This window comes from Phacochoerus africanus, chromosome 1 (assembly GCF_016906955.1).
Source record: "Phacochoerus africanus isolate WHEZ1 chromosome 1, ROS_Pafr_v1, whole genome shotgun sequence".
NCBI classification, from domain to species: Eukaryota; Metazoa; Chordata; class Mammalia; order Artiodactyla; family Suidae; genus Phacochoerus; species Phacochoerus africanus.
Genome location: NC_062544.1, coordinates 153,328,377 through 153,353,729, shown reverse-complemented (window position 1 = coordinate 153,353,729; position 25,353 = coordinate 153,328,377). Strand labels below are relative to the sequence as shown.

The 25,353-nt window shown below is 63.6% G+C and overlaps 1 protein-coding gene across 1 annotated transcript in view; it reads left to right on the top strand.

Moving 5' to 3' along the window:
* Positions 1-570: 570 nt before the first annotated feature.
* PLXNA1 (plexin A1) overlaps positions 571-25,353 on the top strand; it is a 44,315-nt gene continuing 19,532 nt past the window's right edge. Inside the window, exons 1-14 of the mRNA XM_047782586.1 lie at positions 571-612; positions 4,700-5,944; positions 7,685-7,867; positions 16,912-17,052; positions 17,741-17,841; positions 18,060-18,183; positions 18,261-18,414; positions 18,612-18,711; positions 19,776-19,890; positions 22,567-22,767; positions 24,379-24,475; positions 24,569-24,762; positions 24,848-24,999; positions 25,080-25,200. Coding sequence (XP_047638542.1) covers positions 4,721-5,944; positions 7,685-7,867; positions 16,912-17,052; positions 17,741-17,841; positions 18,060-18,183; positions 18,261-18,414; positions 18,612-18,711; positions 19,776-19,890; positions 22,567-22,767; positions 24,379-24,475; positions 24,569-24,762; positions 24,848-24,999; positions 25,080-25,200 — 2,907 coding nt within the window. The 5' untranslated portion in view covers positions 571-612; positions 4,700-4,720. The remainder of the gene's footprint in view (positions 613-4,699; positions 5,945-7,684; positions 7,868-16,911; positions 17,053-17,740; positions 17,842-18,059; positions 18,184-18,260; positions 18,415-18,611; positions 18,712-19,775; positions 19,891-22,566; positions 22,768-24,378; positions 24,476-24,568; positions 24,763-24,847; positions 25,000-25,079; positions 25,201-25,353) is intronic.

The window sequence follows — 25,353 nt, the reverse complement described above, 5'->3', positions numbered from 1 at the left end:
CGCCTCCTCTCGGCCCCGCGCGCCCGCGGCTTCTCGGCGCCGCACCTTTCGGCGGTTCTCCCTGGACCTAGTGCGCCCCTCGCCCGCCGGCTCGGCCCCATGACCGCCTGCCCAGTGCGTCCCACGCCCGGCCCTAAGCCCAGCCCTCCGGCCTCTTCCTGGACCCCCTGAGCATCCCTGGCACGGACTGCCGTCCTCGGCCGCAGGCGCATCGGGGGCCGGGCTCCAGGGCAGCTCCTGGTGGCGGCGTCGCCCTTTGAAGCCAGCAGTGGGCCAGGGCGGGCGGCGAGGACGGAGCGCCCCCTGGAGGCAGCTGCCAACTCCGCCCCGCGCGGGCCCCGCCCCCGCGCAGGCCCCGCCCTGCCCCGGCCCGCTCGGGCGACGCATGCGCGCGGCGCTCCGCGGGCGGCGAGAGCGAGGCCGGTCCGCATCCGCGCGGCTGGCGCTCCATTCATGCTGGGCAGCGGCGGCGGCCACGCAGCGGAGCCCGGGCGCGGCGGCCTCGGCCTGGGCGGCCTGCGCGGCTTCGGCGGCCCCGCGGCGGGGCGGGGCGGGCGGCAGCGCGGGCAGCGGGCGGCGATGGCTGGCGGCGGGCGCGCCCCGGGGAAGCCCGTGAGTAGGGGCGCAACTTTCCCCGTGGCGGGGCGGGCGGGGGTCCATTGGGGTCCGGTGGGGGTCTCGCAGGGGTCTGGGCACGGGACAGCCTTGGGCCGAGGTCCAGGCGTGGGACGGCCTCCGCAGGGTTGCGGCCGGGCGGGGGGCGCGCGGGGGGCTGCGGCGCGCGTAGCCGCGCCCCCGCGTGTCCGCGGCCCCGCGTGTCCCTGCGGCTCTGGCCCGGTTCACGCGTGTCCGGGCGCGGCCGCAGCTCAGGCGCCGAGCCTGCGCGTCCCCGCCAGGCCAGGATGGGACCCTGCCTGCCGCGCTCCCGGGGCCGCGCCGCCTCCACCGGGCCGGGCGGGGAGAAAGTTCGCGGCGGACCCGCCGGGAGGGCCCTGCGGCCGGGCCAGGCCGGCGGACCACGCTGGATCTCCGGCGCCGGCAGGCCCGCGGGGCCGGAGTGGGCGCCGGTCCGCCCAGGCCCGCAGGCCCGCGTCGGCTGGGAGGGGCGGTGCGCCAGCCGTGAGCAGGGCCTCCTCGCTGCCCCGCGCGGGGCCTCTCCAGGGTCAGCCGCTTCTCGCGGCCACTCCGAGGGCTCCTGCGCGGCCCCGGGCCTGGTGGGCAGTGGGGGTGGCGGCGGGGGGGAGCGATCGAGCGGCCTCAGGGAGGGGAACGTGGCTCCGGGAACCCCCTCCCGCTTTGAGACCCCATGGCAGCTCGGGAAGGGGGCAAGAGGGGCTCCGGTGGCTGCTTAGAGCCTGAAGCTGCCCCTGGCTCCTCTGTGGGGTGTTGGGGCCACGCCCCTTGAAAGAAAGGGGTGTGTGTGTTGGGGGACGTGGACCGATCCTCTACCCCTGAGTCTGGGCTCTGGCGGTGCGGCCCTCGGCACTGCTCCACCTCCTTGGAGCCCAGGCCAGTTCTCTGGGTTTGCCGGGGGTGGGGCTGCGCCTTTGCTTCTCTAGCTGGGAGCATGCCCCAGGTCCCTTGGCGCCCTGCTGGTTTGGGGTGTGCTGGAGAGACCAGGTGTTGTGCCAGGCCTCCCGGAGTCTGCCCTGTCCGCGCCAGAGGTGGACGCGGAAATCAGTGATTCCCTTCAGGGCCAGGCAGCAAGTCAGCCTGGGAAGGCCTGGGAAGGGCATTCGGCAGAGGCCTGGTGAGCCCAGGTGTGACTGAGGTGGGTGCTTGGGGGTGGGGGGTGGGGGCTGTGGACAAAGCAGATAGCCCTTTGCTGGCGCCTGGTGGGTGGTGTAGCCCCTCCCCACCTCCAAGGTCCTTGAGTCTAGAGCATCTGGCCTGGAGGAACTGGCCTCAGGGAAGGCCCGGTGCAGGCACTTTTTCTGAGGAGCAGGACTCCATTGCCCCCAGATCCTAGTCCCACATGATGCCTGGAGGGGGAGCAGGTGGTTCGGACCACCTCCTGGGGCCTCTGTTGGGGAAGGAGGGGTGACAGGCACACCTTGTCCCTGATTGCTGACAGGGTACCACTGGGTAGGACAGCTGTGTCCTCCTCTCCCACACCCCAACCTATGCAAGCCCCACAGGATCCAGGGCTGGGGGTGCACAGGCTGGGGGCTGTCTCTCTTTGAAGAGGCCTCTGAGGGCCTTTGTTTCTCAGGGCGAGGGGTGGTGGTAGCTGCCGGGGCGGAGAGGGGAAGAGGGAAGGGGCTGCCACTCTCTACACTCTGCTGGATGGCTGACCCGTCCTGTGCAGAAGTGAAGCCTGCCGTATCCTAGCCCCTCTCCCTGCTCTCCTCTGGTGGGGACACCAGTCTGGTTCTGATGGATTGGGCTGGCCCAGCCCACTTCCCATGCTGGTGCTGCAGTCACTCCTGCTCCCCTCTGCATGTCCAACAGCTACCACCTCTGGCCTCAGCTCTTGCTGCTCTGCACCCCAGATGCCCCTCCCCGTCCTCCTAGAGCAGGTGGATGCCTCCCAGACCAGGCCCATGCTGTTCCCTCCCAGCCCAGAGCTCGCATCTGTTGGTGCTCCCCTCCCCCAGCCCAGCATGGGCCTCCCCAGCAGAGGCTTTGGAATGAATGCATTTTTTCCCTGGGCAGACCGGAGGCCTGTGGGAGTCCAGGTCTCTGTAGGAGTGTTCATAACTAGCGGGGTGACCTTGGGTCCATCCAAGCCCCGGCCCCGTTCCTCTTCAATGGGGGAAGTCAACCAAAAGTCTTCACTGGCCTCTGTGAGGTGGAGGTCCCAGGACCTAGCCCTGGGCTCTGGTCCCCCTTTCCTGGTACAGCCCCACGCCCCTAGCTGGCCTTTCAGGCAGGGCAGCTCTGTTGGGGGAGGGGGAGTGGGCCCTGGGCCAGGCTGGAGTTTGGATGGGGCTTTTTCAGCTGGGTTTCTCCTGTTTAATAAAAAAAGTAGGGCCCGTAATTTCATTAAGACGTGTATAATTATCCGGAGGAGGGGAGAGCCCAACCCCTGGTAATTGCAGGCCTGCTTTGAACTGATAAATGGTGAGTGATTCATGCTTTCTTTGGAGTTCTCAGTGCTCAGCCGAGGCCCCACTGCCACCCTGTCCTCTAGCTCCTGCTCTGCCTTGGGATCCTGAGCTGGGGGCAGGGGCTGGGGCTCCTCTGCCTGCTGCCTGGGAGGTCCCAGCAGCCATAGTTTGGGGGGATTCTGGGCGGGGATCCTCAAGGAAGGCAGCTGACAGCCTGCTGGGAGGGTCCTGGGGCAGCAAGCCTGGTTCCCTGGCTGTGGGCTGCTGAGTGTCAGTCTCTCCAGCAGTGCTGTGGGTTTTTAGGGGCGGAGGGTGTGTGGGAAGTGAGGACAGGGTGAAGGAGCAGGTCCCGTTCTGCCCGGTACACAGTTTTTTTGGTCTGTTCATTCATTCACGAGTGCTGGTCCTGGGGCCAGCCTCCAGGATTCAGCTGGAAAGTGTAGAGCCGGGCCCTTGCTCTCACGGAACTCCCTTTCCCGTTCTGGTGGGGAATGTCTGGGAACAATATGTCATGCAACCTTTAGCAAGTTCAGAGCCACCACTTAACGGGGTGACTGACAGGAGGAGCGACTGCTGCCTTTGGCCAGTGTCAGGAGGCAGCAGAGGCCTCAGGGCAGTGGCCAGGGAGGCCAGAGGGGCCCTGTGCCACAGGGGCACACATGGAGGCCCAGGTGCCTCTCCATCCAGCCCCAGCTTCCCCACCTATAAAATGAAGGTGTGTGCAGCACCCCATTTCCATCCAGGGGTGGAGGCTCCCACATCTGGGGATGTGACCAGCCATGGCCCCTGCTGCACTGAGAGGGCATCCCAACCTTCCCCCTTTCTTTGGGGAAAGCAGTTGTGGGCCTTACCTAGCAGACATGGGGAAACCGAGGGTGGGGAAGAGGAGTGACCCTGTTGCGGCCACGTGGCTGCAGAGCAGTGGAGCCTATGATTAACCTGGTGTCTGACTGCCAGCTCCTGGGCTATAGGGAGATGAGACTATTTGAGAAGTGGGGCCTGGCAGGATTAGGGGCTGGTGACCTCAGCATGGGGTTGGCTGGGGTAGGGATGGCGTGTGGGAGATGCACCCGGCCTGGTTCCTGGAGAAGTCCTCAGAGGGCTGGGTGGGGGCTGGGCCGAGGTCAGCCAGGGAGTGGCCCCAGGGTTGATACGCATAGCCCGAGAGGCCTGCATTAGGGCTGCCCAAGGCCTGCAGGGGGCAGAAAGTCTGTCACCCTCCAGGGAACTCAGCTGGAAGGTCTTGCTCCCCGGGTGAGGGGAGGCTTTGGGTCAGGAGGTGATGGCTTCCAGGTTTGGGTGTTCGTGGGGCTTCTAATCTAGACCCTGATCCTTGGTCATCCACCTCCCTGCTCTGGGTCCATCTCTCTCCTCCTCTGCCTGGCCATGGTGGCCCAGGCAGCGGTGAAGTGTGTGCAGCCAGGTTGGTGTCCTGTACTACCCACTAGGGTTATAGGCTTTGTTTAGCTGTATGTAGGGCTCCCGGCCACAGGGGTGCCTTCTTTGCACTGACTTTTCCTGGTGGATCAGTCATGCCCTCAATGTGGGAAGTTGCGGCAGAGAAGGGGCGCACGTGTGCATGTACCTGTGTCCCCCAGTGGGCAAGGGCTGTGTGCACTCATGTGCCTTGTGTCCTGTTCTCCCCGCAGGGCTGAGGCCCCGGCCCCGTGATGCATGTACCCACAGGACCTGAGCGCCTTGGCCCCGGGACCCAGTCCATCATGCCACTGGCATCTCTGAGCCCTCGGGCACCACTGCCACTGCTGCTCTTGCTGCTGCTGGGGGGCACACCCCGGGCAGGCGGGGGTCCACAGCCCCCTTTCCGCACCTTCACGGCCAGCGACTGGGCCCTCACCCACCTGGTGGTCCATGAGCAGACGGGTGAGGTGTATGTGGGTGCTGTGAACCGCATCTACAAGCTGTCAGGGAATCTGACGCTGCTGCGTGCGCACGTGACAGGCCCCGTGGAAGACAACGAGAAGTGCTACCCGCCGCCCAGCGTGCAGTCCTGCCCGCACGGCCTGGGCAGCACCGACAATGTCAACAAGCTGCTGCTGCTGGATCAGGCCGCCAACCGCCTGCTGGCCTGCGGCAGTGCCTCACAGGGCATCTGCCAGTTCCTGAGGTTGGACGACCTCTTCAAGCTGGGTGAGCCGCACCACCGCAAGGAGCACTACCTGTCGGGTGTGCGCGAGCCGGGCAGCATGGCAGGCGTGCTGATCGCCGGGCCGCCAGGCCAGGCACAGGCCAAGCTCTTTGTGGGCACGCCCATTGATGGCAAGTCTGAGTACTTCCCCACGCTGTCCAGCCGGCGGCTCATGGCCAATGAGGAGGACGCCGAAATGTTCGGCTTCGTGTACCAGGACGAGTTCGTGTCCTCGCAGCTCAAGATCCCCTCAGACACGCTGTCCAAGTTCCCAGCCTTCGACATCTACTACGTGTATAGCTTCCGCAGCGAGCACTTCGTTTACTACCTCACCCTGCAGCTGGACACGCAGCTCACCTCGCCTGACGCTGCCGGCGAGCACTTCTTCACGTCCAAGATCGTGCGGCTGTGCGTGGACGACCCCAAGTTCTACTCCTATGTCGAGTTCCCCATCGGCTGTGAGCAGGCAGGAGTGGAGTACCGCCTTGTGCAGGATGCCTACCTGAGCCGGCCTGGTCGCGCCCTGGCCCGCCAGCTGGGCCTGGCTGAGGATGAGGACGTGCTGTTCACCGTGTTCGCCCAGGGCCAGAAGAACCGTGTGAAGCCGCCCCGGGAGTCAGTGCTGTGCCTCTTCACACTCAGGGCCATCAAGGAGAAGATCAAGGAGCGCATCCAGTCCTGCTACCGTGGGGAGGGCAAGCTCTCGCTGCCCTGGCTGCTCAACAAGGAGCTGGGCTGCATCAACTCGGTGAGTGGCCCCGCCATCCATGTGTGGGCTGGGTCCGCTCCGTGAGCAGCCCCACCATCCACACACAGGCTGGGTCAACTCTGTGAGCAGCCCCACCATCCACACATGGGTTGGGTCAGCTTGGTGAGTGGCCCTGCTGTCCACGCATGCTCCTGCCCCTGGGGCAGTGGTCCTATGTTAGCTACTACTGTTGGCCCATCTCCCAGGCTTGGGGCTGTACCCGAGCTGTCAGCCACAGAGCCTACTCCCAGGCTGTGGCTGTGCTGCTCCCTTCAAAGACAGGGTGATGTGACCGTGTCCATGAGTCCACAAGCCCCTGGGGACATTGGACGAAGCACTGACCTGGTGTTGTTCTGGGTGCTTGCTGGCCCGGTCTTGTGTCCATTTCACAGATGAGGTTGCTGAGGGGTGGGGTGACTTGCCCAAGGTAGGTGGCCAGCAAGAGGAAAACTAGGGCCAGACCACGGTCAGGTGGACACCAGAGGTCGTCTCTCCTCAGTGATGTTGAGAGGCTCTGCCTACCCTCGCCCTAGGTGCATGGCCATGCCCCTGCCCACACGTGGGAGCTGGTGACACCAGGCCTGACCTGGGAGCAGCCTGAGTGCACAGAGGCTGCTCTTAAAAGCCGGCAGCCCATTTCTAAGCCCTGATGGGGCCAGCTGCCTTGGGGGAGTTTCTTGCACAACCGCAGGCCATGGGATGCACTGTTCTCCGAGGAAGACCCTGGGCTCAGAGGGGTTGAGGGTCTTGTTCAGGGTCCCTGGGTAGGACCTCCAAGCCAGGCCTCAGCCCCTGTACTCCTGCTGCCCTGGCCGTACTGTGGCCCAAGGAAAGCCCAGCTGCCCTCTGGCCTCAGTTTTTCTACCTTTGCCCTGGGAGCGACACTGGTTTGTCCTCACAGCAGGGGGGTGGCCCTTCTTTCTTGTGTCTGCTGCTGCACAGTGGGGGCCCTGTCACAGCAGGGCCGCCCTCCGCACCAAGGCTGCAGATGCATGAGTCTGATGCACAGTGAGGCGTTCAGTCTTCCTTGTTCAGCTAGAGAAACTGAGGCTTGAAAGGGCAGTGCTTGCTGATGTCACCATGCCCACATCCACTGCCTCCTCACCTTCTCACGGGTCCCTCTTCTTTCCCCTCAGCCCCCAGCCCCAACCCTGCCTCCCCTGCTCCATTTGCAAACCTCAGACCCTAGCCTGCTGCAGGGCCCGCCCAGACCCCGCCTCACCCGCCTCTCCGGAACCTCATGCTATTGATCGCTTCCTGTGCCCGCAGTCGCATTCTCTCAGCTGGCCCCTCCCTTTGTCTTTTAGGTCTGACCCCTGCTCCAGTCCCGAATAAACTGTCCTGTGTCCCACCAGCCCCTGGGCCTGTCCATGTGGCCATCACTGTGCGGTGGACCTTCCCCTCCCCCCCACCCCAGCTACGTCCTTGCCCACTCCCCCTCAAGGTGGTCTTCCTGGTGGGTGCGAGATGTGGGACCCACCCTGAGCTCCTGCTCCTGGGCCTCAGGTGGTGTCCAGGGCCTTGGTTTTCCTGTCTGTCGAATGGGTCTAGGAAGTCCTGCACCCCCAGGTCTGGATGGGCTGCCCCCAGGTCATAGTCTCCCCCCCCCCCACCCCCTGGTGTGGCCTGCGCAGGCCCCTTGAATGTGCCCTGGGCTCCCGCCCTGGTAGTGGAGAGGACCAGAGCCGGCTGTGTAACCCCCCAAGAAGGCACCTGGGCCTCACCCTCCTCCCCCCACAGCCCCTGCAGATTGACGATGACTTCTGTGGGCAAGACTTCAACCAGCCACTGGGTGGCACAGTCACCATCGAGGGTACGCCCCTGTTCGTGGACAAGGATGATGGCCTGACCGCCGTGGCCGCCTACGACTATCGGGGCCGCACTGTGGTGTTCGTGGGCACACGCAGCGGCCGCATCCGCAAGGTCAGCAGGGCAGGGGCGGAGCTGGGAGTCGAGCTGGCCTCGCTCTGGGGCGATTGGTGTGTATACAGTGGGGATGATCGCCTCCCATCTCACCCTCTTTGGGGGCTGCTTCTGCCTCTGGCCCCTGTCGAGGCCCTGGCTGGGCATCAGAGGCCTGACGGTGGAGCCCCTCGGGCCGGGAGCAGCTGGCCCTGCTCTCTGAAATCGCACAGTGAACTCCTGGGAAGGTTGTGTGCAGAGCGGGGGCAGGGCAGGCCTGTGAGGCTCCCTCTTTTCCTGGGATCCAGTGTCTGCTGAGGCAGTGCTCTGCCCTGGAGCACGGCCCCCAACCACATGAGACAGCAAGGCCAAGGGCAGGGCAATGGACTGGTGTGAGAGCCTCCGCGTGCTCTAGAGCTGGGGCAGTTTGTGAGCCCCTGCGGGTACGAGGTGGGTTGAGGGGGCAGGGCCCATCCCACGTTTGTAGGTCTCTTTCCCCGAGAAGCTGCGCAGAGCCGGGCTGGGCTGGACAGGGAGGGCTTTCTGGGGAGGCAACAGGCAGTGGGTCAGCAGCAACTTGGTGGGTGTGGACCAGATCAGGGAGGGTCTGCTGTGGGGGAAGTTCCTTGAGCGACAGTAGGGTGGGGGGCCTGGAAGCTCCCGAGGGTCAGCGCAGGGCGGGGCTGGTAGATGAAATAACAGCTGTCCTGAGGCTGCTGCTGACACAGCTCCCCGCCTGGCGTGCGCCCGTGGGTGGGGGCTGGGCCCCAGGCCAGCGAAGGCCTTGCCTGCTCTCAGCTCTGGTGCCAGAGAAAGTGGGAAGTGCCTCCTGTCTCTGCCAGGTCAGGTGTCCTCAGTGTCATGTCCCACTGCCCCCCCCCCAGCTCTGTGATTCTGGGGAAGGGCCCTCCCTAGCCTTGGCATTCCTATCTGGGAAATGGGCCTGAAGTGTGGGCTCTGGGCTGGGGTGGCCATGAGGCAGTGGGGCCATTGGGATGGTGGCTGGCCAGCTCTGGCCCCCGCCACCCTCTGGATCAGCGTCTGTGCCCTCAGCCTGTCCTTGGTGTGACCTCACCCCCACCCTGGGTCAGGCACTGCCTGGGCCCTGGGTGTTACCTGCTCCCCTTCCAGGTCTGGGCCTCCCCCCAGCACACATGCTCTCTGCCTGCTGCCCTGGGGCTGGGGAAGCAGGGAAGAGCTGTGGACCCGTGGAGGTGTGTCACTGAGTTGTGCCTGGCAGGGGCCTATCCCACTGTAGCAAGACCCTTCTCGGGTGTGGCCGCCAGTGAAGCCTCTTGGAGACATTGCCACAGGGCCTCAAGCCTGTCACCCAGCAGAAGGGCAGGCTCCTGGGGCTGGGAGCAGCCCTCTTGCTGGCTGCCAGGCTGGGTAGCTGGCCAGGCATCGTCCTCACCCATAGGCCACTCCACGAGGTGCTGAGAACAGGTCAGTCTAGCCCTGTCTCCAACTGCTGCCTTTCAGCCTCATCCCCACGTTACTGTCCCTGACCCACCAAGGGGACACTGAGGCTGAGTGGGGACCATGGAGGAGGCCTGAGCTCTCTGGGAGAAGGGGCTACATCGGGAGTAAGGAGGCCATGGCTGAGGGCCCCTCGTCCTCTCTGCCCCTCGCCTCTACCTGCCTCCCTGGCTCCATCACCCCTACACTGGGGCTGGGCACAGGTGCCCTCTGGGGTGTGTGGGGTCAGCCATGCCCAGGGCCACTGGCTGGTAGCAGCAGTCTGCGAGTCAGGGTGTCGACCCGGCTGGTTTTGAGCCCTCCCCCAGAGGGTGCCTCCCAAGCCCCTTCCACCCACAGGGAGGGTCCAGGGAAGCTGTTGTAGGGTGTTTGTAGGTTTTGTCAGAATGGCTGCATTCCGGTGGTTCCAGCCCTCACACCCCCAGCTGCGTGCCCGGGAGTGCCATCCAGCCTCTTTGCTTGCTGCGTGGTGGCAGTGCTGGGGCCTCGTAGCAGCCCCTTGTCCATGTGACGTGGAAACCGAGGTGCACTGGGGGCAGTGGCACATGTCCAGGGCCTCCCTCCCTTCTCTGGGGTCCCTGGAGGAAAGGAGGTGGGACCCCTACTTTGGCCACCTCTCTCCTGCTTTGAGGAATCTGGGGGCTGTCAGGGCAGCCCCTCCTTCTAGAAACCTGAGTGGCTGGCCGCATGCAGGGTCTTCCTTCCCATAGTCCAAAGCATCAGCTGGGGTGGGGGTGTTCCGGGGCCCAGCCCCATGCCCCCTCCCTGCTGCTGCCTAGCTACCTCTCCAGGGGCTCTGGGGCCTTTGAGGGGGCTGGGCCCTCTGGCTCCCTCTCCAGGATTTAGATCCAGGCCCTTCCTACCCTGAAGGCTGTATCTCCTTACCCCTTTGCTCTCTGTGCCCTGTGTGTGGGGCCCTGGGAACTCCCACCTACCTTAGACCCTGGGGTAGGCTGTTGGCACCACACCCTATCTTACCCACGCCTGGTCTGCCCTGAGCTTTAAACAGCGACTAGAGCTCTAGGGACGTGGCTGGCTCTGGGCCACCTCCAGGCGGTGCTGTGTAAAATTGTAGCCGATTAATTTAAGAGCTGCCAACTTGAGCGGCTGAGGGCTGGCTGGGGTGCCCTCTGCCTGCCACCTCCTGGGATGACACCCCCAGACCCCATCCCTGCACATACCCTCCTGTCCTCCCCGCCCCTGTGGCCTCCAGGGGTGCCGGGGCCCCAGCAGGAGTTCCCAAGGGCGGCCCCTGGCCCAAGCCCTCGAGTCGACCCAGGTGCCCGTGGCGGGTGGGGCATAGGCCCTGGACTCCTGGCAGGGGTTGCCTGCCCAGCCCCTCCCTAGCTGGTGGCATCCTCAAAGCAATTGTTGGAAGTGGGCCCTACCCCTGGGCCTGGCGAGGGTACCTGTCCTGTGCTTGCTGCGGGGCTTGGGCTGGGCTCAGGGACATAGCCCTGTGTGATCACAGCCCTGTGGCTTGGCGGCTGTGCCAGGCAGAAAAGCAGCCCTGTCTGCCTGAGCAGCCGGTTTTTCGAGAGAATCTGAAAGTCTGTCTTTTGTGTGAGCTCTCTTGATTGTTAAGTGTTGGCAACTAACTTGTCTTGAAAAAGCATCAGAGGCTAGCCTAAGCATGCTGTGGACCACCAGGCAGTGGCTGGGGACCTGGGCTGGGGCATCTGCAGCCTGCCTGTGTGGTGAGGAGAGACCACAGACTATGGCTACAGTGCTGTCCCCAGCATGTGCCTGGCCATTGTCCCATTGGGCATCAATGCTCTGTGTAGTTGCTGAGCCTCTGCCATGTGCTGTCTTGAGCCTGGGACAGCTCTTACCCTTCAGGGCTTCCGTCTCTAGAAGCTTCTCTTTGAAAAATGGCAGCCCTCCCCCACCCCGCCCCAGGATTCTGAGACTCAGTGGTGCCCCCAAGAGCCAAGTGGAGCAGCTGTGGCAGGCTGCTGCCCCTGCTGATCCCTGCTTAGTGCATCCAGTGGGGGCCCTGTGCCCCAAAGCTCAGGTCTTTGTAGGAGGTGAGGGGGCCCTTTAGGATGGTGTGCTGACCTCACAAGAGATGTTGCAGGACCAGGCCCCCAGGCCCAAACCTGCACCCCAGGAGGCTCACCTCCTATGTCTGAACCATGTCAGTTTCCCGCAACATGTCCTCCAGGCCTGTGGAGGCTCCAAAAGGTGGCCTGCTAGTCATGGCTGAGACCTAAGCCCAGGGCCAGGCGGGGGAGGGGGCAGGATGGTCCCCGGTGTCATGCGTGTGGCTGGCCTGTGTCTGGCGTCCACTCTGGAGGAGATGCACCCACAGGAAAGCACAGGGCCTGAGGCCTGAGAGCACGGCTGGCACCCACCCCTCCCAGGGGTCCCTGTGCTGGCGGCCTGCCATGCTTTGGGCTGGCTGTGGCATTGCCACCTGGCACATCTCCTGAATTCTCTACCCAGCCCCCACAAGCCTCACCTGTGCTGTGTGGCAGCTGTGGATGCCCCGTCCTGTGTTGTGTGCTCTAGACACTCACATGACTGTTTCATTCTGGGCGGATGTGATGTTGTTTCTCTGTTTCGAGGACCAGGTGTGGGACATGTGGCAGCACCTGGTGGGGGTTGTGGGGGTGGTAGATCAGTGGTCAGCATGCAGCCCTGCTGGTGGCTGGTTGTTGGGTCCCTCTGCCACCCCTGCCCCCAGGAGTGGTTGGTGAGGAGTGGAGGTATCCCAGCTGCCTGCTTCCTGCTGTCTCAGTTGTGCCTGTGGGGTCCCACCAGGGGCAGGGGTTCTTAGAGCCTGGAGGTGGTTGTGGCATGGTGCCCCGCGATGTCTCTGTGTCCTGGGAACATGTGCTGTGGTCTTTCTGGTTCCCGTGGGTGTGGCTGGCTACGGGCAATTACCCTGTGGGCCCCTTGTCCCAGAGCTGGTGCTGCCTGAGAGCACGTGGGGTGGTGGCTGGTGGCGGGCTGAGCTACCCACAAGTGTGCACAGGGTCCTGCCCCAGGCCTGCCTTCCTGCAGGGTCTGGCCAGTCAGGCTTAGTCCTAGTATCAGCACCAGGGCAACTTTGATGAGAATGAAGCCCTGCCAGGAAGGGTCTTCTAGGGGGAGAGAACAGTAGGGTCAAAGCTCAGAGGTGCCCTAGTGCTGCTGGGAACTGAGCAGTGCCAGAGGGGGTCAGGGGCTGGGGGCTCTTCCTGTACGTGGCGGACAGTTCACTGGCAACCCTGTGGTGGTCAGCAGAGGCTCAGAGATCTGGCCTGGGGACAAAGAGCTAGAGGGTAATAGTGGTTTCGCGAAAGTGGAGGGGCAGGGACAGCTGCTTGTGCGGGTTGGGTAGAGAGGTGAGCAGGTCTTGGGTTTGAGGCAAGGACATCTGGCCAGACGGTCACTGCCACCTGCTGCAGCACCCCTGGCTGGATGGAACGCTGCTTAAATCTCCAGCTGCAGGGGTGCCCTGGCCATGTCACTGGCCATGTCACTGGCATGTGGTGGAAGGCTGTGCTTCTCTGCTGCCTCCTGGTCCAGCTTTGTGCATCCTCCGTAGCAGTGGGACAGATCCCTTAGGACGGCTGGAACCTTCTGTTCCCCTCCTATTAGGAACTGTGAGCTTCATCCTTGCAGCCCTGTGTGTCAGTTGCCAGGTGGCAGCTGAGGAAACTAAGAGTCAGAGAAGACCACTGCTTGCGTTGGTTGTTCCTTGCCTATGTCTTTCTGTGTTTTGAGGGTTGAGAATAGGAGAGATGAGATTCCTGTGACCTCGTTACCCGCCCCCCTTTACCAGGTGTGTCTGGCCCAATTATAACCTGTAGGGCTCCTGGAAATTGTGTTTTAATTACTTAATGACTGCCAAGAGGAAATTGCTAATTGCGTTTTCAGTATCAAATTCCTCCTGGCCTTTCCAAGAACAGACCCAGGAAGGGGCCTGGAACCTGCCCTCAACTGGAGAAGGGGGCAGCCTGTGGGCCCATGAGGGCTGACGGGCCTGGGAGCTGGTTCCGTAGGGGCCTAAGCTGAGCGGCGCTGGCCAGGAAGGAGAGGAGGCCGGGCCGTACAGCCCTTGGGCCTGGGAGGAGAGGGCAGTGGGGGCTCCTTCTACAAGGTGCCCCCCAGGCAGGACCACCCCGCCTCCTGGCTGCTGGGAGCGATTCGCTGCTTATACCCACAGGAGGAAGGTGTGCCTGTGAAGTCCCTGCCCTGGCAGCTCGCTCCCGTCCTCTGTCTGTCCCTCAACCCCCATCTAGAGACCAGGAGTCAGCTCCACCAGTGTGCCCCCACTTTGCAGAGAGGCCCACAGGTGCTGCCTGGGGGTGGACAGAACAAGGAACTCACCCTTCCCCATTTGGGCCAAGCTCGGCAGCCCCCTGCCTCCGGGCGGCTAGGGCGCGTGCCGGCCTTGGCAAGCAGCCTGGATGGCCCAGACATCCTCCCCGGCCCCCCCACCCGCCCTTGGCCCAGAGAATGGACCCTTTGTTGGCTCTGGACTGGACGGACAGCTGACCTGGCCGAGCCGTCAGCTGCCTGCCTGCAGCAGTTGGCCAGGGCCTCTCAGTGATGGATGTGGGGGCAGCCGGCCGAGCCATCCTAGGGCTTGGGCCTCCAGGGCCAGGGGCTGCTTTCTGATGGGTCCTTTTGCAGGGTCTCTGTCCAGTGTGTCCAGGGCCTCAGGGTCCTTCTGGTCTGGGGATATATAGGGTTGAACCTGATCCTGGGCCTATCTGTGGGAGGAGGCAGCCCATGGGGTGGTAGGTGCCTGGCCCAGCCCCTCCCTGGGGGCTCTTGACAGACCTTGTGATTCAGCTCAGAACCCAGGGGACTCCCCCATGTACAGAGGGACAGGGACAGTCCTGGTGGAGAAGCAGGCAGGGTCAGAGCCAGGCTGGGTGGGTTTTTTGGGAGGTGGCACTTAAGCCATCTGGGTGGAGGGGGGGGTCCTTCACTGCAGTGAAGTGGGGGGGACGGTGAGAGGGGACAGGACAGGATGGGTTTGGGCAGGTTGGAGGGAGGGGCTTCAGCCCATGGTGGGAAGTTGCAGAGGTCTTGGGGGGAGGTTTACAGAGGACAGAGGTGACAACTGGAGGTCAGGGAAGGTACCAGGGGAGGCTCTGCAGGCCCAGTTGCCCAGGTAGGTGGCCCTTGAGTGACAGCTGTGGGCCAGGGTGTGGTGTCAGCATGCGCACTGCCAGCCGTGGTGTGTCCTGCTGTCCTGCCATCCACCTGGCTGTGTGCCTGCCCTGCATGCTCCCTCTCCCCAGAATGCCCTCCCTGCTGCATCCCTTCTCCCACATTTGGAGCTGACTCCGCGTCCCCAGGTGCAGCTGGCCTGGGTCCAGGGCCCTGGTAGGTCCTTGTGGGCCTCAGTTTACCTCCCTGTACTCCACAGGCCCTGCAGCCTGAAAACCAGCTGAGGCACACAACAGGCAGGGTTGGAGGACTGGCCAAAAGCCCCCAACTGTCCCATGCTTGCAGGCGGGGGTCCTGCTGAGCTTGGACCGTGGCTGTTCAGCACATAGCTGAGGCATGTCCACGCACTGGCCCATGGGCCATGCCTCCCCAGCGCCCCCTTGCTCTGTGTCCTCCAGCAACGGGGGAGCCCTGCACATGTAAGCACTGGGGGCTGCCCAGAGCTGGGCAGGTGGGTGGTAGATGGGTGCATGGCAGATGGACAGCTGGACAAGCATGCTTCCTGCTGCAGCTGTCAGGAGCCACCTGTTGGGGGCATCGGCATGTGGGGGCCTGGGGGCAGGGCTGTTCCAGAGACGGGCTGGCCCGCCTCCCCCACCCTCCTCCCCAGGCTCTTGCCTGCTGTGCCTCAGAGCTTGGGTGCCCTGGGTGTGACCTTCCCTGCAACCCCTTGTCCCCTGCTCAGGGGTGGAGGGGTGCACCTTGATGTGATGCCATGCCCCAGTCCTTAGCCATGAGTGGCGAGCAGTCAGGACCCACCACGGGGCCCTGGTGATCTGGATGGGAGAGGCTAGAGCCCAGGAATGTCTTTTGAGTGCCCTCTGCACCAGGCCAGGGCTGTGGTCAGCGCAGCATCCCAGGAGTCCCCAAGGTGGGGCAGAGTCAGGCCTGGGTGGCTACAGGAGGGGCCTGAGGGAGGACGTGGAGGGCCCTGATCTGGGTCATTCTGGTGGAGACTGGGTCTGGAGCTCTGGGCCCACACTGGTGCCTTCACCTGCGTCTAGGCCTCCCTGCCCTCTGGCTGTCCTGTCCCCATTCTCTGGCCATGGGCCAGGCTGGCCTTGCCGGGCCTCTGTGGCTGGCTCTTGGGGTTTGGTGACTGCTGGGGGGCCTTGGCCACCCAGGCCTACCTGTAACACCTGCTTGGGCATGTAGTTCCCAGAGTGGCTCGTGTGTGGAGAGAGGTGCCCCTCATGCCTGCTCCCCAGAGAGGGACACCGAGGCAGTGTCCACAGCTGGAATGTGTCCGAGCCAGGCCCGGGCCCAGGCAGTGTGGGTACCGAGGCCAGACTCCTGGCTTCTAGGGCCTGGCCGGCAATGGAGCTGACTGTGGGTCCCCTGTGAGAACGGGCAGGCTTAATGGGTGCAGGTTGGGGGTCCTGGCCAGGCCCTCACCTAGTGCCTCCTCTGCCCCGAGGTCGGGCACCGGAAGCCATTGGGGCAGCAATAGTCCCAGCGCGGGGCCGCCTTCCCGACCCGCTCTGGACACAGCTCTTCCGGGTCTGGTTTGACTTAAGCCTGCCTGCCTGGCTGGGAGGCAGCTGAGCGGATGTGGGGGGTGGCCACGGGCTTTCAGGAATGCGGCCCTCCCCCTCTCTCTCCCCCTCCCGCAGCCTGCAGCCTCTGGCCTGGACACAGTGCCCTCCCTGGCTGCCGCCCTCTCTGACTCCTCCTGGAGCTGGCCCCGCAGCCCACCCTGGCCAGTCAGACCTGCCCCTGTCAGCTTGGAGTGCAAAGGAGGGGTGCTAGGCTGAGCACCTCCATAGTGGAGGAGGAGGTGGGCTGGCTGCTCCATGGCTGCCAGTGGGGGCGGGCCTGAGCCAGGCGCCCCACCCTGTGCCCTGGGAGCCTGCCCGGCGCCGCCCCACGAGCCCCATCTCAGAAAGCTCCTGGGTCTCTCTGTTAATTAAATACATTTGTTTGGTAAAAGCAACTAAAAATACTTGCAGCATTGCGAGCTGTGGGGAAGAGCTGGCTAATTAACGCCCCGGCTGCTTTGGGATTCAGAGCATATTTGCATGCCTGTGAGATGCCCGCCCCCTGCTTTGGTGCTGGGGGGGTCCCCCAGAACCTGACCCCTCGCTCCGCCCCCACCCTGAGGCCCCTGCTTCACTCTCAGCCTCCCTGGGCACCCTGTGTCCCCAGACTGTGATGCTGGCCCTGGGCTCCTGTTGCCTTTGCCTTGGGAAGGGCTGTGCAGCTGAGATGGGAGGGTGGTTGTTTTCTCCAGCCCTCAGAGACTCCCACCCATGGGCTGTGGTGTCTGTCACATGGGGAAGGGGCTGGACCAGGACCAGGCTGCAGGCCACAGTGGGTCCTACACTGGCTTCTTGGGTTGGGTGGCTGGGGAGGGGCTCCAGGCTCTGCCCTCAATTGGAGGTGGGCCAGGGCAGCCTTACCTGGGCCTCCTGTCTCAGATCCTCGTGGACCTGGCGAACCCAGGAGGCCGGCCAGCTCTGGCCTACGAGAGCGTGGTGGCCCAAGAGGGCAACCCCATCCTGCGTGACCTGGTTCTCAGCCCAGACCGCCAGTACCTCTACGCCATGACGGAGAAGCAGGTGGGTGCCGCCCTGCAGAGGCAAGCTCGGGCCTGCCCTCGGGGAGCTGGGTGTGGCCACCCTTGGCCCTCAATGTCCAGGCTGCCTCCAGATCTTCCCAGGCTGGTCTGGGGTTCCCACCACCTCTTTGAGAGAGAGATTTTTCAGGGTAGAGGTGTGGGAGTTTTGGGGTGCACCTGGGCCCCGAGTCATCAGGCTGTGGCCTGGCCAGCTCATCAAGACCATGTGCTGTTTCCAGTCTAGCATGCTTGGAGCCGGCCTCTGCCCTTCAGCTCCCCCTGGTGACCCTGTGGGGGGTAGAGGGGCTCCCTTCCTTCTTGGTGGTTCCCACTTTTCCTTTGCCCCTGTCTTGCTGTCAGGCCATTCACGCCTTGGGATGTCAGGGCTGAATAGGCAGGGCTGGGTAAGTGGCCCACCTGCCTCTGTGCTGGGGGCTGGAGCCTAAGAGCCTGTGGTTCCCTTGGGATGCTTGGATGCAGAGTGGAGGAACTGGCCAGAATTGTCAGCTGCACTGACTCCCTGGAGACAGCCCCAGTCTGTTTAGCCTGACTCAGCCAAGCCAGGGTCACCCAAGACTGGCCCTTGGGTAGACCAAGCAGGAGGAAGGCCCAGCATGGGGCTCCCCTGGATGTGTTTGAGGAGGTGGGGGCAGGCCCAGTGGGGCCTGATACTGAGGCCCCTCCTCCAGGTGACCCGCGTGCCTGTGGAAAGCTGTGTGCAGTACACGTCCTGTGAGCTGTGCCTGGGGTCACGGGACCCCCACTGCGGCTGGTGTGTCCTGCACAGCATGTGAGTCTGGGCAGGGTGTTGTTGGGGGAGGGTCTAGGCGGCCTCACTGTAATCCTGGGGGTCCTATCTCCCTCCCAAGTTCCTCTGGGTCTGGTTTGGTGGTTGGTGTCCTGTGACCTGCCAGTGATAGAAGCCCAGCTCCCCTATTAGGACGGGGTGCGGGGTGGCTCAGGGCTGTCCTGCCCCTGCCCCAGCTGGTCCCATGTCTATGCCTGCAGCTGCTCACGTCAGGATGCCTGTGAGCGGGCGGACGAGCCCCAGCGCTTCGCCGCGGACCTGCTACAGTGTGTGCAATTGGCTGTGCAGCCACGCAATGTGTCTGTCACTATGTCCCAGGTTCCGGTGAGCATGGTGGCCCGGGAATGGGCAGGATGTTGGGGGACGGGCCCCTGCTCACCGTCCCTCCTGCCCCTGCCCAGCTCGTGCTGCAGGCCTGGAATGTGCCTGACCTCTCGGCTGGAGTCAACTGCTCCTTTGAGGACTTCACCGAATCCGAGGGCATCCTGGAGGACGGCCGGATCCACTGCCGCTCCCCCTCTGCACGGGAGGTGGCGCCCATCACGCGGGGCCAGGGTAAGGCCACAGGGCGGGGGGCCTCCTGGAGGAGGTGGTTGTTGGGACAGCAAGGGGGGGGCCACCTGGTGAGGGGTGAGGGCAGGGGAGGCATTGCAGGCCCAGGACCGCCGGGTGGGTGGGCACAGGGGACTGCAGGGCTCCTGGGTTAGGTGGCCCTCGGGGCCTTGATGACAGGGCCTTTGCTGCTGCTGCAGGAGACCAGCGGGTGGTCAAGCTGTACCTGAAGTCCAAGGAGACGGGCAAGAAGTTTGCGTCTGTGGACTTCGTCTTCTACAACTGCAGCGTCCACCAGTCGTGAGTGTCCCTGGCCTCCTGCACGGTGTGCCATGGGCAGCATATGGCCAGGGCAGGAGGAGCCAGCAAGGACAGGCCCTGGGGGAGTCCTGGGGCTGGCGGTCAGAGTGCAGTTGGTTACCACATGGAACATCTCTCAGGCTGCCTCATATGAGAGTAGGCCAGGGCACCAGACTGAGTCAGGGAGCATGGGAGACACCAACTGCCAGTTGGGCCCTCGGCACTTGCTGCCCAGGGCAGGACTGGCCCAGGTCCTCTCTGGAAGTGTGGGAGCTCACCCTAGGCCTCTGGTCTTCTGCCAGCCCACCAGCCACAGAGGAAGAGCAGGGGAGCTGAGGCCCTACTGTGTGTCCCACAGGGTCCAGGGCCCCAGGCCTGGAGGGCACCCAGCCCAGGAGTGTCCACCTCAGAGCTGCGAGCCTAGTTTCTCAGTTGTGTCTTTGTGGATTAACTTGCAGGCTGATGCCCTCCTGGCCCTTGGTGAGGCATCCACTGTGGGCCTGGTGTCATTGTCACCAGGGTCTGGCCTCCCTGTGTGTGACAGGCTGGGATCTTTGAGGCAGGGTCTGCCTTCCAGAGTTTTGGAGGGTTGGAGCGTTTCTATAGAGGCAGGATGGTGGCAGGTGACATGGAGCCACAGGGATGGTGGGGCATGGGACTCTGTGACCCATCCAGGTCCTGGGGATGTGTCGGAACAAATCAGGCTCTTAACCGGGCCAGCCTGCCTTCTGGTCACAGAGGCAACGTCCAGCCTGTGGCCCCTGTTCAGCACTTCCATGTACATCTTAGTTTATTAGAATAAGGTGAGATTTAAAATGTGCTTCTTAACTGCATTAATGCATTCCCAGTGCTGATGGTCACATGTGTCTTGACCCCGGCTTTAGACGTGTGCATCTTTAGAAGGTGCTATTGGCTGGCATTGGGGTGGGCAGCAGGCCATGGAGGGAGGAGGAGGGGAGCACTGGTGGGTAGCAGTAGAGCAGCTCTGAGCAGCCCATGTAAAGGCCCTGGGGCAGCTCCAGGAACAGCAGGGGAGCTTCAGGCTCACTGCCCTCTCCCTGCAGCTGTCTGTCCTGCGTCAACGGCTCCTTCCCCTGCCACTGGTGCAAGTACCGCCACGTGTGCACGCACAATGCCGCCGACTGTGCCTTCCTGGAGGGCCGCGTCAATGTGTCTGAGGTGAGGAGGCACAGCAGAGCTGGGTGTTGCTGGAGGGTGGGGGGGGTGCCCCAGAAGGTCTTAGGGGACGCTCTCAAGGGCTGTTACAGCCTCAGGCCAGCCAGTGGCATTGGCTGGTGGTCACTGCTTGGGGGCTACAGACCAAAAGATCATCCAAGGGTGCTGGGGGCAGGGACTGTCCACCCAGGGCAGTGGGAGCCTGGAGCATGAGTGTCTGGTTGGGTCCTCATGGGCGTGGGAACTTGGCGACTGGTTGCTGGTGGAGGCCTTTGCGGGCTGTGTGTTGATTGAGGTTAATTAGGTAGTAATTGTTTCAGAGCCGAGTGGGCATTGACTTTATTACCAGCAGCCGGTCTAAAAACCAGCATGGGTTGACCCAGGGCATGCCAGGCATGGGCGGGGGCCTGGCTGCCCATGTCCAGCCTTCAGATGCAGAGCCGGGACTTGAAGCCAGGGCCTTGCTTTTGCGGCAGACACCACACCTGCTGGCTGGGAGGGGCAGGGGGCTGTCAGTCCCAGCAGCCATGGGTGCCTGGGGGCCACGGCTGGGGAGGACTTGCCTGGACAAAGGGGGCAGCGGGCACGCCCCCACCCCCCGGCAGAACCTTCCCTGCTGCCCCCACCATCTCTCTGTGGGCCTCTGTTTTTCCGCTCCATGGTGACAATGCACACCACCCGACAAGTGGGAGGTGGGCTGAAAGCAGACGGGGGCTGGAGGTAGTATGGGAGTGGCAGGTCAGGGAGCTTGCCCAGGTGTCTTGGTTGGGCAGGCAGGAGCAGGGGCTTCTTAGGCTGCTGAGTAGGTGGCATGCAGGGACCACAGCAGTGACCAGGTTGAGGCAGGGCATGAGAGGCGGGGGCCCAGTCCTTGTTGGCCCACTTCTGACCCTCTGCCTCCCTGAGCCATCCTTTCAGAGGAAATCACCCTGTAGGTATAGACCCTCCCCAAGCTGGTCTCTGCCGGGGTTGGGGGCAGGTGTAGACCGTCCTCGAGCTGCCTGTGCCAGGGTGGGGGGAGATATAGACCCTCCCTGAGCTGCCTGTGCTGGCATGGCTGGGCACTGGGGGCTGGGGCTTGTTTGGGGATGGACTTACTGCACAGGCGCTCCCTCTCAGCTCCAAGTGGCATGGGGATGTCCCTAAGAAGTGTGACTCCCCCAGCGCCTCCCAGCCTCTGGTATAGGTTTGGTTGCCCTGGACAACCCCTCCTCAGTGCTTGCTCACTCGGTGAGGTCTTGGGTCCCAGTGACAGCGTCTTCCTGCCTGTGATGGGACAGAGCCCTGTGCTCCCATATCTGCTCAGTCAGCTTCAAAGAGGTGCTGGTGCTGGCTGGGTGGCCTGGTGGGTCCCACTTGGGGAGCAGAGCCCACCCTTGGAGGTGACCCACACCCAGATTGGACTTTCTGCCCAAGTCCAGCCTCTCCAGGATGGGGAGGGGGCATTTCACACAAGGGTTATGTGTTGGGTCCAAAGCTGGTCGTCGTGCTGTCCACAGAGGGTGTTCTTCAGGCTCCTCCTGGGTCTGTGTGAGTCAAGGGCTCTGGGCAAAGCCTGAGATGTGTTATAGAACCAGAGTCCTGGCCCTGGTTCACTTGTAGATCCAGACCTCCTCAGACGAGGGGAGGCTGAGGCCCCCAAGGCAGGGCCTCTGTGACCACATCCCTTGCCTGCTCCTGCTGCCTCCATCTCAGCCCAGTCTGAGGCCACTCAGAGTTCAGGGTCAGGCCCCAGCTCACGCATCTCTGTGGCCGAGGTCACGAGGTGCCAAGGCCTGGCTGCAGCGAGGCCGTAGCCTACTGGGGACACAGAGCCTGTGCCCTGAGACCCATGAGAAGACAGGCCCTGGCCTCCAGCAGAGGTGGTGTCAGTGCAGAGGAAGGTGTGAGGCGGGGGATGGTGGGCACAGGGCCCTGGTGGCCAGGACATGTCAGGGCTGTGGAGAGACCCCAACAACAGGGGTCCCTGGCTTGGGGGCCAGTGTAGGTGCCCTTGCAGATGGCCAGGGCAGTGCTGGCTTCGGTGTGGCCACCTGCATTCTGGCAATGGCCTCTAGGGCTGCAGCCTGAGCTTAGTGGCGTGCCAGGTGCAGTGGCCATTGCCTGCTCCTGGCCAGTGGAGATGGGCACCCCGCAAGCCTAGTGGACAGTCTGCCAGGCCTGCCCAGGGTCCAAGGAACCCTGAGGCCTTGGCAGAGCCAGCCCGGCTGTCTTGGAAGATGCCATGGGGCTTCTGGATCACAGCCTGTTTTCAGCATCTCTATTTAAAGCTCACTTCGCAGCGTTCCTGTGGGCCATCTCCTGCACAGCCGTTTAGCCCTGCTGCAAGGAAGCCGGGCCATTGCATCAGTTATTGTTGCTGAAATGCTGGCCCTGGGGGCCTGGCTGTTTTTCTGTTCGCTCTGGCTATTTTTACCTGCTCCCCAGGCCCTCAGCTGAGACCTCACGCCTGCTTTGCCTCAAGGGCTTTGAAGCTGCAGCCAGATGGGAACCTTCTGGTGGGTCCTAGGACCCTGAGCAGGCCCCTCTGCCCCCAAGAGCGCCTGCCTGGGTCACAGTGTGTAGCTGTCACTGCTGTCCTCAGTCCGTCCGCCAGTGTGTGCAGTGGGCGCAGTGATGCTCACCCCGAAGAAGCTCAGGCCTCTAGCCTGGGCTCAGCCGAAGCCGTGTTGCCCCCAGGATTGCCCGCAGATCCTGCCCTCCACCCAGATCTATGTGCCAGCGGGTGTGGTGAAGCCCATCACCCTGGCTGCTCGGAATCTGCCACAGCCACAGTCGGGCCAGCGTGGGTACGAGTGCCTGTTCCACACCCCAGGGAGCCCGGCCCGTGTCGCTGCCCTGCGCTTCAACAGCTCAAGCCTGCAGTGCCAGAACTCGTCGGTGAGCCCATGGGGGGCGGGGGCTGGCAGCCTCAGGACCTGGTTTCTGCCTCAGCACAAGGGCCATGGGTGGTCAGGTCTGCCTCCCCTGTTCAGAGGGCACTTTGGCCCCCAGGCCACACCACATCCCTCTGCTGTCCCAGGGACCACGCCCAAGCCACCCAGATGTTTGGAGGGATTTGGCTTTGCCTGGGGTCTTTGGGACGTGGTGAGGTGGCCAGGTTGAGGATGCGCCATCTCTGGGGGCTGTGGTCAGGGTGACAGAACCAGCCCTTGGCTCCTCGAGGCATGCATGCTGTGCCCAGACATAGAAGCCATGCACGGCAGCCACTGTGTTCACATGGCAGCAGGTGAGCCAAGGAGCAGCCAAATTCGGAGCCTCAGTCCTTGACTTGAAAGGTCGCCCTTTCAAGTCCCGAGAATTCAGTACTGGTCTTTGCAGGCCCAGATCTTCTCTACTGGGCAAGGGAGAGAGCCACCTTGGTGGCCCTGAGGCCACCTCTAGACCTGCTCTCGCCAGCTGTGACTGCTGGCAAACTTTGGTCTCCATATGTGTTTGGGAGCAGTGGACGTCAGGCTGGCTGAGGCCCTGAGTGGTGGGTGGTACCTGTGGGCTATGTGTAAGACCTCCTAGGACCTTAGAGAGGGGATTGGGGGTCAGAGGTCTGGCTCCATTCCAGGCACTGTGGCCTCCTCTGTCCTGGCAGGTCAGCTGCTGGGCCCTAGACTCCCCCGAGCCTCCTCCCTGTCTGCCCAGGCCTGCTTTCTCTCCTCCCTCAGATACCGCCTCCGTCGGCCACGCCCTCCACCTGCATCTCCCACTGGCTCCCTGCACGGCTGCCTCCACCCCTCCTTCCTTTCCATGTGCCCCATACTCTGTGCGTCTGCCTCTCTGCTTCTCCCCCTTCCTTCTCCATCTTCTGTCACTTGTCCCTACACTCCTTACCCCCTCCCCAGGCCCACATTTATCTTTCCTGCAGCTCTGTGTAAAGGGAGTATCAGGGGATTTGATAGGATCCAGTTAAATTCCTGTGGAGAAGGTGATGAATTGCTTCCGGCTGGAGAGCAAGTCTTCAGCTGCGGGAAGTGGGACACAGCTGGGCAACCAGGTCTGGGCTCCCAGGGGAGGGCTGAGTCCCCGAGCCCAGCCTGGCCTGGGGGCGGGGGCAGCCAGGGTGTGGGGGACGCACATCCAAGACCTTGGTATGGTCCCCCAGGAGGGATTGTTGGGCTGGTTCAGAGATGAGGAGCAAGTTCATGAGCATCCCTGGCACGTGTCCATGGGGTGGGAGCAGCTGGGGCCTGCTTCCTGGGGCATTTACCTTTGAGGGTCTGCCTCGTGGCTGGTGGTGGGCGGGGACCAACGCCACCAGAAGCCTATGTGTGCAGAGGGGAAGCCAGAGGGATGTGGCAGCAGGCGCTTGGCCCCATCGGCCGACCTGCAAGCGGGCGGCTCCAGATCAGAAATGCCAGTCTCTCTAGGCAGAGCCCCCAGACCCCAGCCTGCAAGCCCCAACCACCCTGCCCCAGGTCTGGTCCCTGAGGTGGCCATGAGGGACGCAAGCAAGCTCTGACACCTAGAGCATGGCCTGACTGCCCTTCCCCACCGCAGTACTCCTACGAGGGCAATGATGTCAGTGACCTGCCCGTGAACCTGTCTGTGGTGTGGAATGGCCACTTCGTCATTGACAACCCGCAAAACATCCAGGGTGAGCCAGGTGGGGTGGCCCTGGGGTCAGGGACGAGGGTGGGTGGCACTATGGGGGGCGGAGGCTGACAGCATCCCCCCTCTGCATCCACAGCCCACCTGTACAAGTGCCCGGCGCTGCGGGAGAGCTGCGGCCTCTGCCTCAAGGCCGACCCTCGCTTTGAGTGCGGCTGGTGTGTGGCCGAGCGCCGCTGCTCCCTGCGCCCCCACTGTCCTGCAGACTTTCCCGCTGCCTGGATGCATGCGCGCCATGGCAGCAGCCGCTGCGCGGACCCCAAGATCTTCAAGGTAGGCAAGCCCCAACCTTGATCCTCAGGCAGGGGCTCAGACACCTGGCTGCCCCCCACCCACCCCAACCTCTTCCTCCCCGCAGCTGTCCCCTGAGACAGGCCCACGGCAGGGCGGCACACGGCTCACCATCACGGGCGAGAACCTAGGGCTGCGCTTTGAGGACGTGCGGCTGGGTGTGCGCGTGGGCAAGGTGCTATGCAGCCCTGTGGAGAGCGAGTACATCAGTGCTGAACAGTGAGTGCAGCCAGTGAGCGGGCAGAGAGGCAGGGAGGCCCGCCAGATGCCGCCAGCCACTGAGGTCCCTGTGTCTACAGGATCGTCTGTGAGATCGGAGATGCCAGCACCGTCCGGGCCCATGACGCCCTGGTGGAGGTTTGCGTGCGGGACTGCTCCCCCCACTACCGGGCCCTGTCGCCCAAACGCTTCACCTTTGTGGTAAGCCTGCCCCACCCAGCCCTCCCCTTCCCTGTGGGGGCCAAAGGCAACCTCTTCCCCGGGGCCTGGCTTCAAGTCTCCTGTGCTGCTTGTGGGCAGCATCTGAGACCTGGTGAGCACAGGCCTGGGCCCAGCCAGAGGTGCTGGCGTTTG